Consider the following 15120-nt stretch of genomic DNA (forward strand, 5'->3'; position numbering starts at 1 on the left):
TTCTGATTTTATTTTCTGTTTGTGTATTGATTAACTTTGTGAGGTTTTTTTTTTTCAATAGAAAGATGGGATAGTGTTCTTGTCTGGTTCACATTTTTGTCAACATATGTGACAGATGTTTGAAGATCAGAACATGGCTTCATTGTTTTTATTGCGTCGAAGTGAGATGGAGTGAGGACTTTATGCATATCAAAAAAGAGGTTAAAGGAACCCAACTTGGGTGAAACTTCATTTTAGAACAAATGTCTTGTACAAAAAGTCAAGTACAATAGTACATGTATGCATAAAATGTGTATATTTTGTCACAAAAATAATTTTTCTTTTTTAGTCTTTTTGACTCACATGCGAAGCAAAAGTGAGTCTATGTACTCACCCGAGTCGTCTGTCCGTCCGTCCGGACGTCCGGAAAACTTTAACGTTGGATATTTCTTGGACACTATTCAGTCTATCAGTACCAAATTTGGCAAGATGGTGTATGATGACAAGGCCCCAAAAAACATACATAGCATCTTGACCTTGCTTCAAGGTCAAGGTCGCAGGGGCCATAAATGTTGCCTAAAAAACAGCTATTTTTCCCATTTTTCCCATTTTCTCTGAAGTTTTTGAGATTGAATACCTCACCTACATATGATATATAGGGCAAAGTAAGCCCCATCTTTTGATACCAGTTTGGTTTACCTTGCTTCAAGGTCAAGGTCACAGGAGCTCTTCAAAGTTGGATTGTATACATATTTTGAAGTGACCTTGACCCTGAACTATGGAAGATAACTGTTTCAAACTTAAAAATTATGTGGGGCACATGTTATGCTTTCATCATGAGACACATTTGGTCACATATGATCAAGGTCAAGGTCACTTTGACCCTTATGAAATGTGACCAAAATAAGGTAGTGAACCACTAAAAGTGACCATATCTCATGGTAGAAAGAGCCAATAAGCACCATTGTACTTCCTATGTCTTGAATTAACAGCTTTGTGTTGCATGACCTTGGATGACCTTGGGTCAAGGTCACATGTATTTTGGTAGGAAAATTGTGTAAAGCAGTTCTTAGTGTATGATGTCATTGCTAGGTTTAGTTACCCTAAAGGTCGAGGTCAAGCATGTGAGTCGTATGGGCTTTGCCCTTCTTGTTTTTCTTGAGTAGACATTTTTTATTCAACTTCACACAACACAAATGTTTCGGAAAAGACATGTAAAGTTTCAAGCATTAAGTGAAAGACATCATAGAAAACTACAGCAATAACATGCACTTTGATTTGTCGGTCAAACATATCAGTCAACAAAGTCATGGCTTGAAAATTGATGTGAGATGGTGCAACAAAATACATCTGACTTCAAGGGTAGTGTAATAAATGTCGAGAAAACAAAGTGAATACAAGGACAGGTTAAAAGAGTTAAAAAAAGATGCTCAATATGTGAAGTACGTCAGTCTAAAAATGTCGATATCAGTCGATATATTGCACAAACTTACAAATCTCTATATCAAATATTTATAACATTCAAAAACAGTCACGAAAACAATGTGCTCGCATGCACTTCAGAAGTACAAAGCAGTCGAGAGTCGGTCGTCACAATGTATGTGAGAAAAGTTTGTCTTTTGTTTGTGTCTCTGTGGTGCTCACATCTGCCCACTATTCCGCCGCTGGAATGCGATTAAGGCATGCTCAGGTGCCTGGCTCATGGTCCCAAGGTTTTCATTGGGTGTTGTCTAATCCAGCACAAGGCCTCTGGCATCCTTTAATCTGCTGCTTCTCTTCTTTAGTTTGCCTGCCACTTTCCCCTTCAGCGCCTCTTGCCTTTGCCATTCTCTTTGCCTTTGCCCTTCCCTTTGCCCTTCCACTTCCCTTTGCCTTTCCCTTTGCCCTTCCCTTTGCCCTTCCACTTTCCATTGCCCTTTCCCCCTCCTGGCTTGCCCTTAGTAATAGTTTTGCTTTCTTTCATGACTGCTTGGGTCTTGCCACCTTTTTGGGCAATTTTTATTTGAGAGTTTTCTGTTTTTAACGTTCCACTCTTGGGTCCTTTTCCTTTACCTTTCCCCTTTCCCTTGCCTTTCCACTTTCCCTTACCTTTCCCCTTTCCTTTCCACTTTCCCTTACCTTTCCCCTTTCCTTTCCACTTTCCCTTACCTTTCCACTTTCCTTTACCTTTCCCCGGTCCCTTTTTGCCTTTGCCGTTCTTGCCTTTCCCTTGTCCTTTTTTGCCCTTCCATTTTCCTTTTCCTTTCACTGCATTTCCTTGTGCCATGGATTTTAAAGCGTCTTTGGCTTCCCCCTTATTTTCAGAAATTACAATGGTTTCTTTCTCTGACTTATTTTTTTTATTATTTGTTTTAATTGAAGTTTTAATGGTTGTCTTTGCCTTCTTCTTGCCTTTCGATCTATTTTTCTCCTTTTCTGCTTCCAGCTTGCCTTGCGCTGTAGCCGACTTGTGTGTCAACTGATCGTTTTTCTTCCGTAACGCTGCATTCTTTTCTGCTGCGATTTTCATTTTCTTTTTCTCCCTTTCCAGAGTCATTTTCATTTTCTTTTTCTGTCTCTGTCTGTCCTTTTTAAGCGCTTTCTCTTTAACTTTCTTGGCTAAAAGAAGTTCCTTTTTCTCTTGAACGGCTTGCTGTTTTATCTCTTTTTGCTTCTGTTTCATTTCCCACGCTTTCGCCTTCACTGTCTTGGCCATTTCTACCTTCTCCTCTTGAGTATCCTTTTTAGTTTCTCGTAGGTCCACGCCGAGCAAGGAGATCCGCTTTCTCATGGCCTGTAGTTGCTTGAGCAGGTCCACCACTCTGGCATTTGTCTGAGCTTGGGCTTGAAGGAGTTTGCCGATCCCTTTTTGTGATTGAGGTTTCTTCATTCGAATCGTCAGGGCTTTCTGTAACACAGATAAATATGTTGTGTGTGTACAGACTCACTATGAAATAATGCGGGACAGATTACATGCACACACAAACAAGAAGGGCAAAGCCCATACGACTCACATGCTTGACCTTGACCTAAACCTAGCAATGACATCATACACTAAGAACTGCTTTACACATTTTTCCTACCAAAATACATGTGACCTTGACCCAAGGTCAAGGTCATCCAAGGTCATGCAACACAAAGCTGTTAATTCAAGACATAGGAAGTACAATGGTGCTTATTGGCTCTTTCTACCATGAGATATGGTCACTTTTACTGGTTCACTACCTTATTTTGGTCACATTTCATAAGGGTCAAAGTGACCTTGACCTTGATCATATGTGACCAAATGTGTCTCATGATGAAAGCATAACATGTGCCCTACATAATTTTTAAGTTTGAAACAGTTATCTTCCATAGTTCAGGGTCAAGGTCACTTCAAAATATGTATACAATCCAACTTTGAAGAGCTCCTGTGACCTTGAAGCAAGGTAAACCAAACTGGTATCAAAAGATGGGGCTTACTTTGCCCTATATATCATATATAGGTGAGGTATTCAATCTCAAAAACTTCAGAGAAAATGTGAAAAATGTGAAAAATAGCTGTTTTTTAGACAACATTTATGGCCCCTGCGACCTTGACCTTGAAGCAAGGTCAAGATGCTATGTATGTTTTTGGGGGCCTTGTCATCATACACCATCTTGCCAAATTTGGTACTGATAGACTGAATAGTGTCCAAGAAATATCCAACGTTAAAGTTTTCCGGACGGACGGACGGACGACTCGGGTGAGTACATAGACTCACTTTTGCTTCGCATGTGAGTCAAAAAAGCAGACAGGCCAAGTGTATTTATTTATTTTCCAAAGACTTTTACTAGCTTACACATCTCATCGTCTGTTTCTGCATAAAATATCCCTTGAATGTAAGACATGTTGGCATTACAGGCAAACCTGACCAGTTCAGGCGAATAAGGGGGCTAATTTTTCAGGCTTTAAAAACAATCAATGGCTTTGCATTGACGTTCAAGGTCCATGAAAATCACTGGCCGCTGGAAGACAATCTGTGAAACACTGAGCCGGGAAAAAGCAACCAAGACAGAAATTAGGCTTAGGGAAAGCTTCTCAGTCTAGCACTCGTAAGTAAGGTAACTCCTATTAGTTAAATTGAGGTGAGTATTCCTAGAAATAGTAATTTTACTTGTAAAACATACATTTTCTCTCCCTTTTTAGGAAAGTCTTTGTAATGAGCGGTGTTAGGACGTTTTATCGCATGTTATTGAAGCTAGAGCTTTGAAACGGTACAAACTGCTAGTCAGTGATGACCTCCAAACATGACACAAGTTGGGTTGACTTTCGTCAAATTTCAAGGTTTCATGCAGCAGGGTCAAACAATGGAAAATTATTAATCTCTCAAAGATTTATGAAGCAAGAGCTTTAAAAAGCCACACACTTTCAGGGGTTGATAACCGCCTGACATGTCACAAGCTTGGAAGCGTGTGGAGCTAGAGCGGCAGATAATTTCTGAGTCTTATAACGTAAGACAAAGGTGAGTCCTATGAGGATTCGCTTTTCTTGTTTTGTAAGATCTTCAGCGTTAAAATCACAGAACTTGTCACGTCCAGGTGCACGGAGCCCCCAGGGCTTTCAGCATGCCTCAGGCAGTGGACCAAGTTTGACATTGACTTTGGAGTCAAAAACACCAATTGTTGTTGTATCAAAGAAAATGAATAAAACATGCTTAAAATACACACCAAAAAAACACCAATTTGTTTACGAATTAATTTTGATCTAACTGACTATTAGAGTTTAACGTCCTCGTAGACCAACTGGTCTATATTGGGACAGGTATTGGTAATACGTTGAAGATATGGTGTGATACTTTGATTCGAACAAGCCCGCTGTGGCTGTCTTCTTCGACACACCAGCATTGGGTTTGCCTCGTCAAAGTATCGAAATACGATCATGATAATCGGAGACGAGAGATGATGCATGCGTGTCTTCGTGTTTTCCAAGCCCTGAGACTTTCGCTGTGAACGTGGGATCTTTTTCGTGCGCATGTGTGCACACGGGGGTGTTCGGACACCGAAGAGAGTCTGCACAAAGTTGACTCCGAGAAATAAATCTCTTGCCGAACGTGTTTGATCTGTCACCTAGCAGGAACGAGTCGCCCTCGACCAGGCTCACATCAGGTCCCGTACGTGAAATAATTATGTCAAAGCCTGAATGGAAGTAAATTAGCCCCGAGAGGGAGAATTCATTTGTGGAGGGTATTTTACATCAAGACATTGTGTTTGATTACCGTAAGAAAATTGTAAAAGATGGCATCTGGGTCCAATTTTGCATACTGCACACAGCCTTCAGATCCGGAACGTTACATCACGGGAATGTTAATTACATTTTGGCGAGAGATGCGAACTGAGAAAACGCATAAAGTTTCGTTTGGCTTGCAACACTAAAGGTATGCGTAGGCATCTGTGAAATAGTTGTGTTAAGCTTTTGACTGTTTATATCGTAATGTGCCACAAAAACAAATCGTTGCTTCAGCAATGCTGTGACCCCTGCATTGTCCCTTTGAGGTCAAGGACGGAAGCAATTGTGCTAGGTTCAAAAGTACTCTGTGAACGACGGGAGTGTCTAAGGACAAGCGTGACTGTGTTTTAGACACAGAACTGACATTGAACATGGTAGTGAAATCTAGACGGCAGATTAAAATAGCGTGCTAAAGTATTCTAAGAAGTCTCCCAGAAAAGTTCAATCAAACAACTAGTTTGCCATGAGGCAAGTTTGGCCTAGGAACAGGATTTTGTGGCATTTGTGTAATGCGATTATAACTCACCGTCTTGTCAAAGAGCAGCTGCATCTGTTTCTCGAAGCGGTTGAGACGGTGCTGAAGCTGGACAACCACGTTGTTGGTGCGGGACTTGCTGCTGGTTGACTGAGACACCTGTGAGGCTACTTTCTTGACAGAGGCCCTGTACTTGTTGAGCTGCTTCATTAAGATGGCCTCGCGGGTCTTGAGGCGGTTGAGGGCAACCAGGACTTGCTTCTGCATCTGGGCAACCTCCACCACTGACAGCCCGTTTTTCTGCGAGGCACATGGAAAGATTTGAAGCACACTGAATGAAAAGATCTGGCACTTGCATATTGAATGTAACAAAACAGACACTGTGGCAGGATTGAAATCTCTTACTAACTCTACTGGTAGCATTCTTATTATGCACCTGATGGTAGTTTTGTACCAATTCATCTTTGTTGGCTTTTAAACCATGATTAGCTGAAGCGATGGGAATGGGAAGCTCTGTGGACGGGTGAAGAACTGTGTAATCAGGGTAAAACTGTAAGACAACATGCACTGACACAACAATTTTGTGTGCTGGGAGACTAAGAAACGTAAATGCTCGCTATTCCAGTCCTTTAAATGATCCAGACCTGGGAACCCCTGTTTTGAACTTGAAATATTGTCAAACGAACTTGGTGTATTTTCAGAAGTATGAGTGTACTCCACACAGCATTTGAACATCCATGATTCAAATATGCTTTGCACGCGTCCAGTGCTCTGTCAAATGAATTGATCAATACATTTAATACAAATGCTTCTTTCAATGTTTAATGACAAAAACTATTGTCACTGATCAAAAGTTGTAAAGTTATATGTAATCATTCAAATAAACGGTGTCCGGCTAAATAATCCGGAATGACAATCTGGCCCTGACAACCTATGTGTGTAACTTTCGGTGACTAAAACTCGGATGCGCTTGTGAAGAAAAATAGTCTAGGATTGTTTTGATCGTATTTTGTTTCCACTGATCGTATTTTAGACATTTAAGCGTGCAAAATACGGCGAAATCGTACAGGTTCCCGGGTCTGATTTATCGTTAAAACATACACACTAGTTGGTAGGATCTGAGCTTAAAGTAGGACAACGTATTGAAGTGTAAACGTCGAAAGTGTGCAGAAAATCAAGTCAACACCACTCATGGACTGTTTCTTGACATTGACATAAGTTCCATGAGCATGATTTCAAGCTACAAAGCCTCCTCTCCCCGTGACAAGGCAAAAGGAAAGAAGAGAGCACCTGTCCCTCTTTGAGGGTGGCGATGTCCTGCTGGAACTGTCTGCTGGCGGTCAGCACGAGGGTCAGCTTGTCCTTGAGGTTCTGAGCCATGAGCTGCACTCTGGCCACGTCCTTGACCAGGCGCGCCATGTCCTCCCTCTGGTCCTGCAGCTCGTTCTTCAGACCCTTGTCCATCTCCGCCAGCATCGACACGTCCGATTTCAGTTTTAGCACACCCTTGGCTCGCTCCATGTTAACTGCAGACTGAGGACAGATTTCTGGACCAGTCACAAGCATGTACAATTGTATACGATTATACCATCACTGATTATCAAACTTCGGAAATGGCATTCAAGGTGTTTTTGTCTTTACTTATTTGTGAAATCGTATTCCGCGTGAGTTGGTGGGGCAAATCATAAGGACATCGAGGAGGAACCAAGAGAGGAAGATGAAAAATAGGATCAGCATAGCCATCCGTACTTACGTAACATTTTCAGCAGACAAACGAACGGCCCTCGTCTTAAAAGAACAACAAAGATAACCAAACGACTACTACTGGGGAAGACAATGTTTGTGGGTTTTTACACTGCTTACCCTGGGGTCCAGGAGGTTGTGGACAGACTTCTTGACCTCGATGAGATTCTTGTAGAGCACCTTGAGCTTGGACTGCAGCTCTCGTTCGTACATGGCCTGGTTGGCCACCTTCTGGTTGGTTCCGCGAAGTTCCTTCTCCAGGAATGGCAGTCGCCCCATCAGACTGCTCACCTTGTCTGTCATGCTCTCCAAGGCCGTGGCCAGCGCGCCCTGGTTGTGCTTCAACTTCACCATGCCAGGGGGCATCTGAAACATGCACAAGGCACAGGCAGCATTGACACAGTTGTCGCGCTTGCATTTTGCTCAGTTCAACTCGGCTCAACTTAACCAAACTCAGCTTTGCTCGTTCTTCTAAGAAGACCCGTTCAGTTGGGCACATGGGAAGGGGTGAAGACATATTCGAAATAGAACAGATGTCGCGGTTGTGTATAAGGTTAGTCTCCGTGATTAAGTGACTGATACGATACGGATATTCAACTGGATACCCAGAAACAAGACAAAGCAAACAGAACGCAAAAGCATAGTAAGTTGGACCTGCTTATTGGCGATCTCCTGATTGATCCTGTCCCTGAGTTTGCTGAACTTGGTGGCCAGGTCGTTGGTGCCGTCCTTGATGGAGTCTAGCTCTCGCTGCAGGGCGCTGTCTGAGGCTTTCAGTGACGCCATCAGTGTGTTCAGGTCACTGGAAGACTTCTCCAGCTGTTGTGTGCATTCAAGAGAAACAGAATACAGTTGGTACGTGATCATTGCTCAGTAAATTGCGGTTATTAGCTTAGCAAAAATATAACAGAATAAATTCAATGGAACAAGATGCAAATTGTATTATATGGCCTGCTCTTGGCCCCCAGTCTTGCTTCAGTTGTGCCCCTTAACCATTTCCAGTTTGGACCCCCCAGTAACATGAACGCTCAATCAAGCAATTGTTAGAAGAAGAGGCAGATCACCTCAGCCACTTTGAGCAGAACGTCCTTCTGTTCGTCTTTGAGGCCGCCGATCTCCTTGGCCAAGACACGTTGCATGTTGCTGAGTGCGTGCACCGCCGCCTTGAACTTTTCCCCGTCCACTTTCAAACCTACGATTTTCCGAGTCAGTTGAGTGTAGGCCTGCTGTTGAGCCTCCTTGGCCGCTCTGTTGCGGTGAGCTTCTGAAACGCGGCTCCTCCGGAGCATCTTCAGTTCGTCGCGAAGGTCGCTGACGGAGCTTTTTAAATTCTGAAGAGGGAAGAAAGTTAAGCGTGACTTACATTCAGACACTGTCGCTGAAAAGAATGTTGCGTTAAGGATGAATGTCTTCAGTGAGGTAATTTTGGTTTTTATTTGAGATTGATACCCGACTCTAGTCATCATACAGCTTTTGGTCAGGCAGTGTGTGGGAAATGTTGGGTCCTTTGTACTGGAAACTTGCATTCTCCCAGTGGGGTCATATATTGTACTACGTTGCGGGCCCCTGGAGCAATTTTTTGATCGGTGCTTTTGTGAACAAGAAACAATTAACAAGTGGCTCTATCCCATCCCCCCCCCCCCCCCCCCCCCCCTTTCCCCGTCGCGATATAACCTTGAACGGTTGAAAACGACGTTAAACACCATAAAAAAGAAAAGAAAAAGTCATCATACATTATTTTGAAATGTTCTTGAGACTCATGTACGTGCACTTTGTTTATTCCTGCTCTGCTGTAGACACACAAACCATGAGTTTTCAGACTTGGTAGCGAAAGTAGTGCATGCAAGTCAGAATCAGGTCATCATGGAATTTGTTCTTTGGCTTTGGAAAATCGGTTCGTTACCAATTTTGTGTGTGCATGCCGAGTATTAACAAATTCAGATAATTTTCAACAGTGTGCCATTTGAAGTCTGCGGGTTTACAATGGTGATTTTTGCAATGTACATGTCTTATCATCTTACCATTATTCAATGTCATTATTTGTGATTTTCTTACGAGATGTAAATGAAAATGGTAGAGTAAGATCTCTTACCTCTATATCGGATTCCTGATCTTCCAGTTCGTCTATTTTCTCTTCCAATTCTGTTACCCATGACGCTACACTCTTCTTCCCTGATCTTCCTTGGGCTGTAACAATCAAGGTAAATAACTATCATGGACCGACTTCTTGGTGGTTAGAAATGAACACCCTCATTTATTGTTACGTCCAGGCGACTCTTGTTGGTTCATTACAGAGATTCAAACAAACAAACAAATAAAAAATTTTAACCTGGTGCTTATCGCACTCTATGAAATTGATTGTGAAAGCCCTGCTACATGCAGCGCCCCCTACCCCCCTCCCCCTCTTCTAGTTTTTGCTATTTCGGTAATGTTGTTACTTTACCAACCGCCGGGAAACCGGCCCACAATAAATAGCTCAAAACACATTTTATGATTATTGTGATTTCAGCAAGTTGTACTAAAACATCTGACAAGCCTGAGAAGCATCTTTAGGGAGACACACTGCACATTAATTTGACACGACAGTGAACATGAAACAAGTCATCACATTAGTTCCAGCACGTTCATGATACGTTCATACAAACATGCACGCACGCAGGCGTACGAGAGAGACACACTCATAGACACTGTATGGTATGGCCTAAGCTAGTAATTGTTTTTGTGCAAATGGAATGCAGCATTTTTTCTGTTGTTGTCTGTCTGTGTGCCTGCCTACCTGTCCCTCTCAATCTGAGTTAGTGCACCTGTGTGTACGTGACATGGTATGGTAGTGGCTGTCGAAATCTGTATTTTTCAAGTCTGTATACAAAGGAAGACGTCTTCTGTGCTTGTGTGTGTGCATTTCCTTGGACCTGTATCTTAGCATTAAGTACCTGTGCTCGGAGAACCTCCGGCGGCCTCACTGGCCATGCGGTTGATCTTGGGATTGTCGGTGGCCGACAGGAGGCATGTCTTGGAGTCGTTCAGGTACTTGAAGTACTTGCACGCGATCTCCGCTTCCTGAACACACATGGCATATACTTATATTACTGAAAGCAGGGGAAAGACTGACAACTGAAACTGGAACACCCTTTCTCAGTTTCTGTTTGGATCGAACTGTGTAGAGAAAATTGTCTTGGGCACATTGAAGAGCTGTCCAAAGACGACTTTGCCCTTATTGAGTCACTTGAGAAAAAGTGACTCTATGTAATCGGTCAGTGTTAGTCTGTCCGGCCGGCCGTCCGGCCGGCCGTCCGTAGACACCACCTTAACGTTGGACTTTTCTCGGAAACTATCAAAGCGATCGGGCTCATATTTTGTTTAGTCGTGACCTCCAATGACCTCTACACTTTAACGATGGTTTCGTTGACCTTTGACCTTTTTCAAGGTCACAGGTCAGCGTCAAAGGAAAAATTAGACATTTTATATCTTTGACAAAGTTCATCGGATGTGATTGAAACTTTGTAGGATTATTCTTTACATCAAAGTATTTACATCTGTAGCCTTTTACGAACGTTATCAGAAAAACAAGGGAGATAACTAGCCTTTTCTGTTCGGCAACACACAACTTAACGTTGGGCTTTTCTCGGAAACTATAAAAGTGACCGGGCTCAAATTTTATGTGAACGTGACTCATTGTGTTGTGAATAGCAATTTCTTCCTGTCCATCTGATGCCTCATATAATATTCAGAACTGCGAAAGTGACTCGATCGAGCGTTTGCTCTTCTTGTTTTACTTCTGATATTGAGCTGCCTTCGACTTATGAATAATAGTCTTGTGTGAACAGTCTACCTTATTGTTATTCACAAAGTGTTTGTGTGTGTTAAGGAGCGTGGGGGGGGGGGGGGGGGTAGGAGGTGCAATGGTCGTAGGTATGATACTCCATTTGAGCGGGGGTGGACATCTGTGGTTCCGACATAGTCGTAGTATTCCAAAGTGGATATGAAATAAATAGTATATTTGTAATCAAACAGATGCGGTCTCACGAGCATCCCGCGTTCACACTGACGCGCATTCGCACACACACACATACACACGCACACATACACAAACACAATTACACAAACACACACACACACACACCGGCGCACACACACAACGGGATGCAACACACACACACATACACTGACACACAACGGGATGCAACACACTGACACACACACACATACACACACACTGACACACAATGGGATGCAACACACACACACACACACACACACACACACACACACACACACACACAAGGGGATGCACACCTTTGCACAAGCCGCGGCGCAGTTTTCCAGAGATATGCCCTGACGCCTGACAACACCTGGGACGGGGTCCTCTACCGTCTCCCTCTGAGCGTGAATCACCACTGGTTGAACAAAGTAAGAGACAGCAATGCTACATTTAAACTTACGGCGAGGAAAACACGTTACGTGTCATCAAGTTATTTCAGAAGAGTGGTTGGTATAAAATATATAATAGACTAGTGTAACCTCCTGTATTCTTTTAACTTCTTTACTGAAGGGTTTCTTGCCAAAAGATAGTGGCCTACTGAATTCATTTTGCAAGCTGGAGCAAAGGGAGTCAAATAGGAAGCATCTGTGATGGTGCTGTTACCCAGATCTGTATTCAGAAAGTATAACAACCTTCCATTTTGCAAACGTCATATGCAAGGATAACGTGTCTCTCTCACCAAGGTTGGTTGTGATTCTTACGCAATAAGAAATCACACCACTGAAAGTACAGACGGCAGATCAAATTAAAACGTACCGGCGCTAAAATGTCAACCGATTCCTGCTACCTACCAGAATCTGCGTTGATACTGATGGTCAGCCATAGTTCGATGAAGAGCACCGTCCAAAAAAACATCGGCCTGCATATCAAAATGCCTTTGTTAACCACCATGGCAAGGAAGATTTGGCCCGTTCATTTTACCGGGCCCATGTAAAGGGCGATAATCGCCGCAGATGTTCACGGTGTAGTCACAGTCTCGAGTTCCTTAGTTTGTTCACATTTTGATGTTTTTGTTTTATTCTTTTGGCTTCACAAACGGTTCTGCAAGGGACATAACAATGCCAACAGAATTTGTCGTCATCTTAATGACGCCACATTGACAATGTGCAATGGTAGTGACGTCGAAGTGTAGACACGAACAGAACCTCGTTTTCGGGCGGTACTCTCCGTTTTAATTTGGAACAAAACCACGAACGGAAATAAGAGTCTAGACGGAACTTGAAGTTGAAGGACGAAACTAAAAAACTGGATCGTTCTTTTTTAGAGACTGCTCGATCGCCGCTTGAGAGAGAGAGAGAGAGAGAGAGAGAGAGAGAGAGAGAGGTTGTGAGTGTGTGTGTGTGTGTGTGCGAGAACACGAGAGAATGCAAAAGAAATAATGCACGCGAAAGACTGACGTAATATTCATAATGACGCGCCGTCATTATTTACTTTTTCCCATGTACTGAAGAAGCAGCATGAAGCTGTCGAAATATTGATAATCATAAAGAATGTACAAAACCTGGATACTCTTGTGTTGTCTTTTTATTTGGAAGAAATTAAGGTTGTAGAACGTCAGCCAAAATAAACTCCAGACTGAATTTGATGGTTACCCGGCCGCCAATTTCAAGAGGTAAAATTAGAGGGAGAAAATCATGTCAAGTTCTTGCAAGGTTTGTAGTGGAATTCGAAAGATTTTACCCCAAAATTCGATTTATTCGAAAACGCACCGAGGGGTTACGCCCCGGCCTTGAATGTGAAAAAGATTTCGCGATGAAGCAATTTCTGAGTCAAAGTCGGGATACAGAGTTTGATCAGTTCTAGGGGTGTGGCAATATTGTTTAATAATAATTTTGAATTTAAAGTTAAAGGTGTGTACAAGGATTTGAATGGGAATTATTTAATGGTGCACATTTTCATGATGAATGTGGATGTTTTGTTAATGAATGTGTATGGACCAAATAAGGACGACCCTGATTTTTATGCAAGTTTGAATGAAGAGATAGGCCGCTTGCATATTTTAAATGTGATAATGGCAGGGGACTGGAATTTAGTTCTTGATCCAGTCAGGGATTATTATAATTATAAAAGCATTTATAATGATAAAGCAAGAGGAAAATTGGAAGAAATTATTGAAGAATACTGTTTGGTGGGCATTTGGGGAGAATTTAATCCGGAGTCTCAACGTTTTACCCGGAGAAGATCTTCTCCACTCCAACAGAGTCGACTAGATTTTTTTCTTATTTCTGAGAGTATTTGTAATAAATATTTGAATGCCGATATATTGCCTGGATATAGAACAGATCATTCAATGATTACATTAGAATTAATATTTGGAGAGCATGTAAAGAAGCGTTCCTTTTGGAAGTTTAATTTTTCCCATTTACGAGATCGGGAATTTGTGACAGAAATAAATGATTTGATTGAAAGAGTAATTGAACAATATGCAGTTTTTCCTTATAATAGAGACAATTTAAGTTAACTAAAGACGGAGGACATTCAGTTTACCATATCGGACCAGCTCTTACTTGATGTATTATTGATGGAAATTCGCAGTAAAGCAGTGGCATATGGAATTACGAAAAATAAAAGATTAAAGGAGCAAGAAAGTCAAATCGAGAAAGAAATATTATTGATTGAAAAAAAGTTGAAAAAAATGAATACGATATGATTTGAAATGTTTAAATGAAAAAAACCCGAACAATTGATCGAATTACGACAAAAGAAAATGGAAGGAGTTCTATTGAGATCTAGAGCTCGCTGGGTTAGAGAGGGTGAAAAGATAACTAAATATTTTTGCGGTTTAGAAAAAAGAAATTTTGTAAGTAAACAAATGGTACAAATTAATACAAACAGTGGCCTCTCTCTGACAACGACTGAAGATATAGTTAAAGAAAAAAAAACCAATTTTATGAAACATTGTATACAGAAAGGAAAAAATGAGGATTGTAATATTACAGCACAGGCTTCATGTCTCACCCAGTCACATTATTCTGACACCGGACCAACCAGTCCTAGCACTAACCCCATAATGCCAGACGCCAGGCGGAGCAGCCACTAGATTGCCAACTCAGTTTAAAGTCTTAGGTATGGGTTCGAACCCACGACCTCCCGATCACGGGGCGGACGCCTTACCACCAGGCCAACCGTGCCGGTCTCTTTGATAGGAAGAATTTGCAATCGTTTATAATCAGTCATGGAAAGAGATGTATTTTTAAAAATAATTAATTTAACAGCTCGTCTTTGTAAACTGCCCAAGTGTTTCAAAGTATTTGCACTTGCAGAGTCCCACACTGTGGAAGCATAGTCAATAGCTGACTGAATATGTGCCTGAAAAAACAGTTTTCTTGTGCGAAGGTCTAGAAAGTGTTTGATTTTTGATAACTGAAATTTTTTTTTTGATGTGTTTTTACAAAGTGTATCTACATGTTTTGACCAATACAGCTCTCTCTCTCTCTGAGAGAGAGAGAGAGAGAGAGAGAGAGAGAGAGAGACACACACACACACACATAGATATACACCCACCCAGTGACACAGGCAGACACACAGAGTTTTTTGTTTACATTTTTTTTAATAAGGCGCAGCGTACTAGTCGCACACGATTATTTTTAGATTTTATTCATTCGTTCAGTATCCGTCCCTTTCACTGTTCCATACAAACAAATACGGATATGC

The 15120-nt window shown here is 41.9% G+C and overlaps 1 protein-coding gene across 2 annotated transcripts; it reads right to left on the reverse strand.

Annotated features, from left to right (window-relative positions):
* Window positions 1-1126: 1126 nt before the first annotated feature.
* Window positions 1127-12553, reverse strand: LOC138951613 (myosin-2 heavy chain-like). 2 transcript variants are annotated; one of them, XM_070323142.1, is made up of 11 exons: window positions 12258-12553; window positions 11721-11821; window positions 10358-10484; window positions 9517-9611; window positions 8489-8755; window positions 8079-8243; window positions 7545-7790; window positions 6972-7214; window positions 5733-5981; window positions 2098-2866; window positions 1127-2067 (listed from the first exon to the last, which is right to left on the reverse strand). In XM_070323142.1, exons 1-11 carry the CDS (start codon window positions 12355-12357, stop codon window positions 1784-1786), a joined length of 2646 nt encoding a protein of 881 aa, XP_070179243.1. In that variant the 5' UTR covers window positions 12358-12553; the 3' UTR covers window positions 1127-1783. The 2 variants fall into 2 exon arrangements, with proteins under 2 accessions (XP_070179243.1, XP_070179242.1); XM_070323141.1 differs by having other exon boundaries at window positions 1127-2866.
* Between the last annotated feature and the right edge of the window lie 2567 nt (window positions 12554-15120).

This window comes from Littorina saxatilis, linkage group LG17, assembly GCF_037325665.1.
Source record: "Littorina saxatilis isolate snail1 linkage group LG17, US_GU_Lsax_2.0, whole genome shotgun sequence".
Lineage (NCBI taxonomy): Eukaryota > Metazoa > Mollusca > Gastropoda > Littorinimorpha > Littorinidae > Littorina > Littorina saxatilis.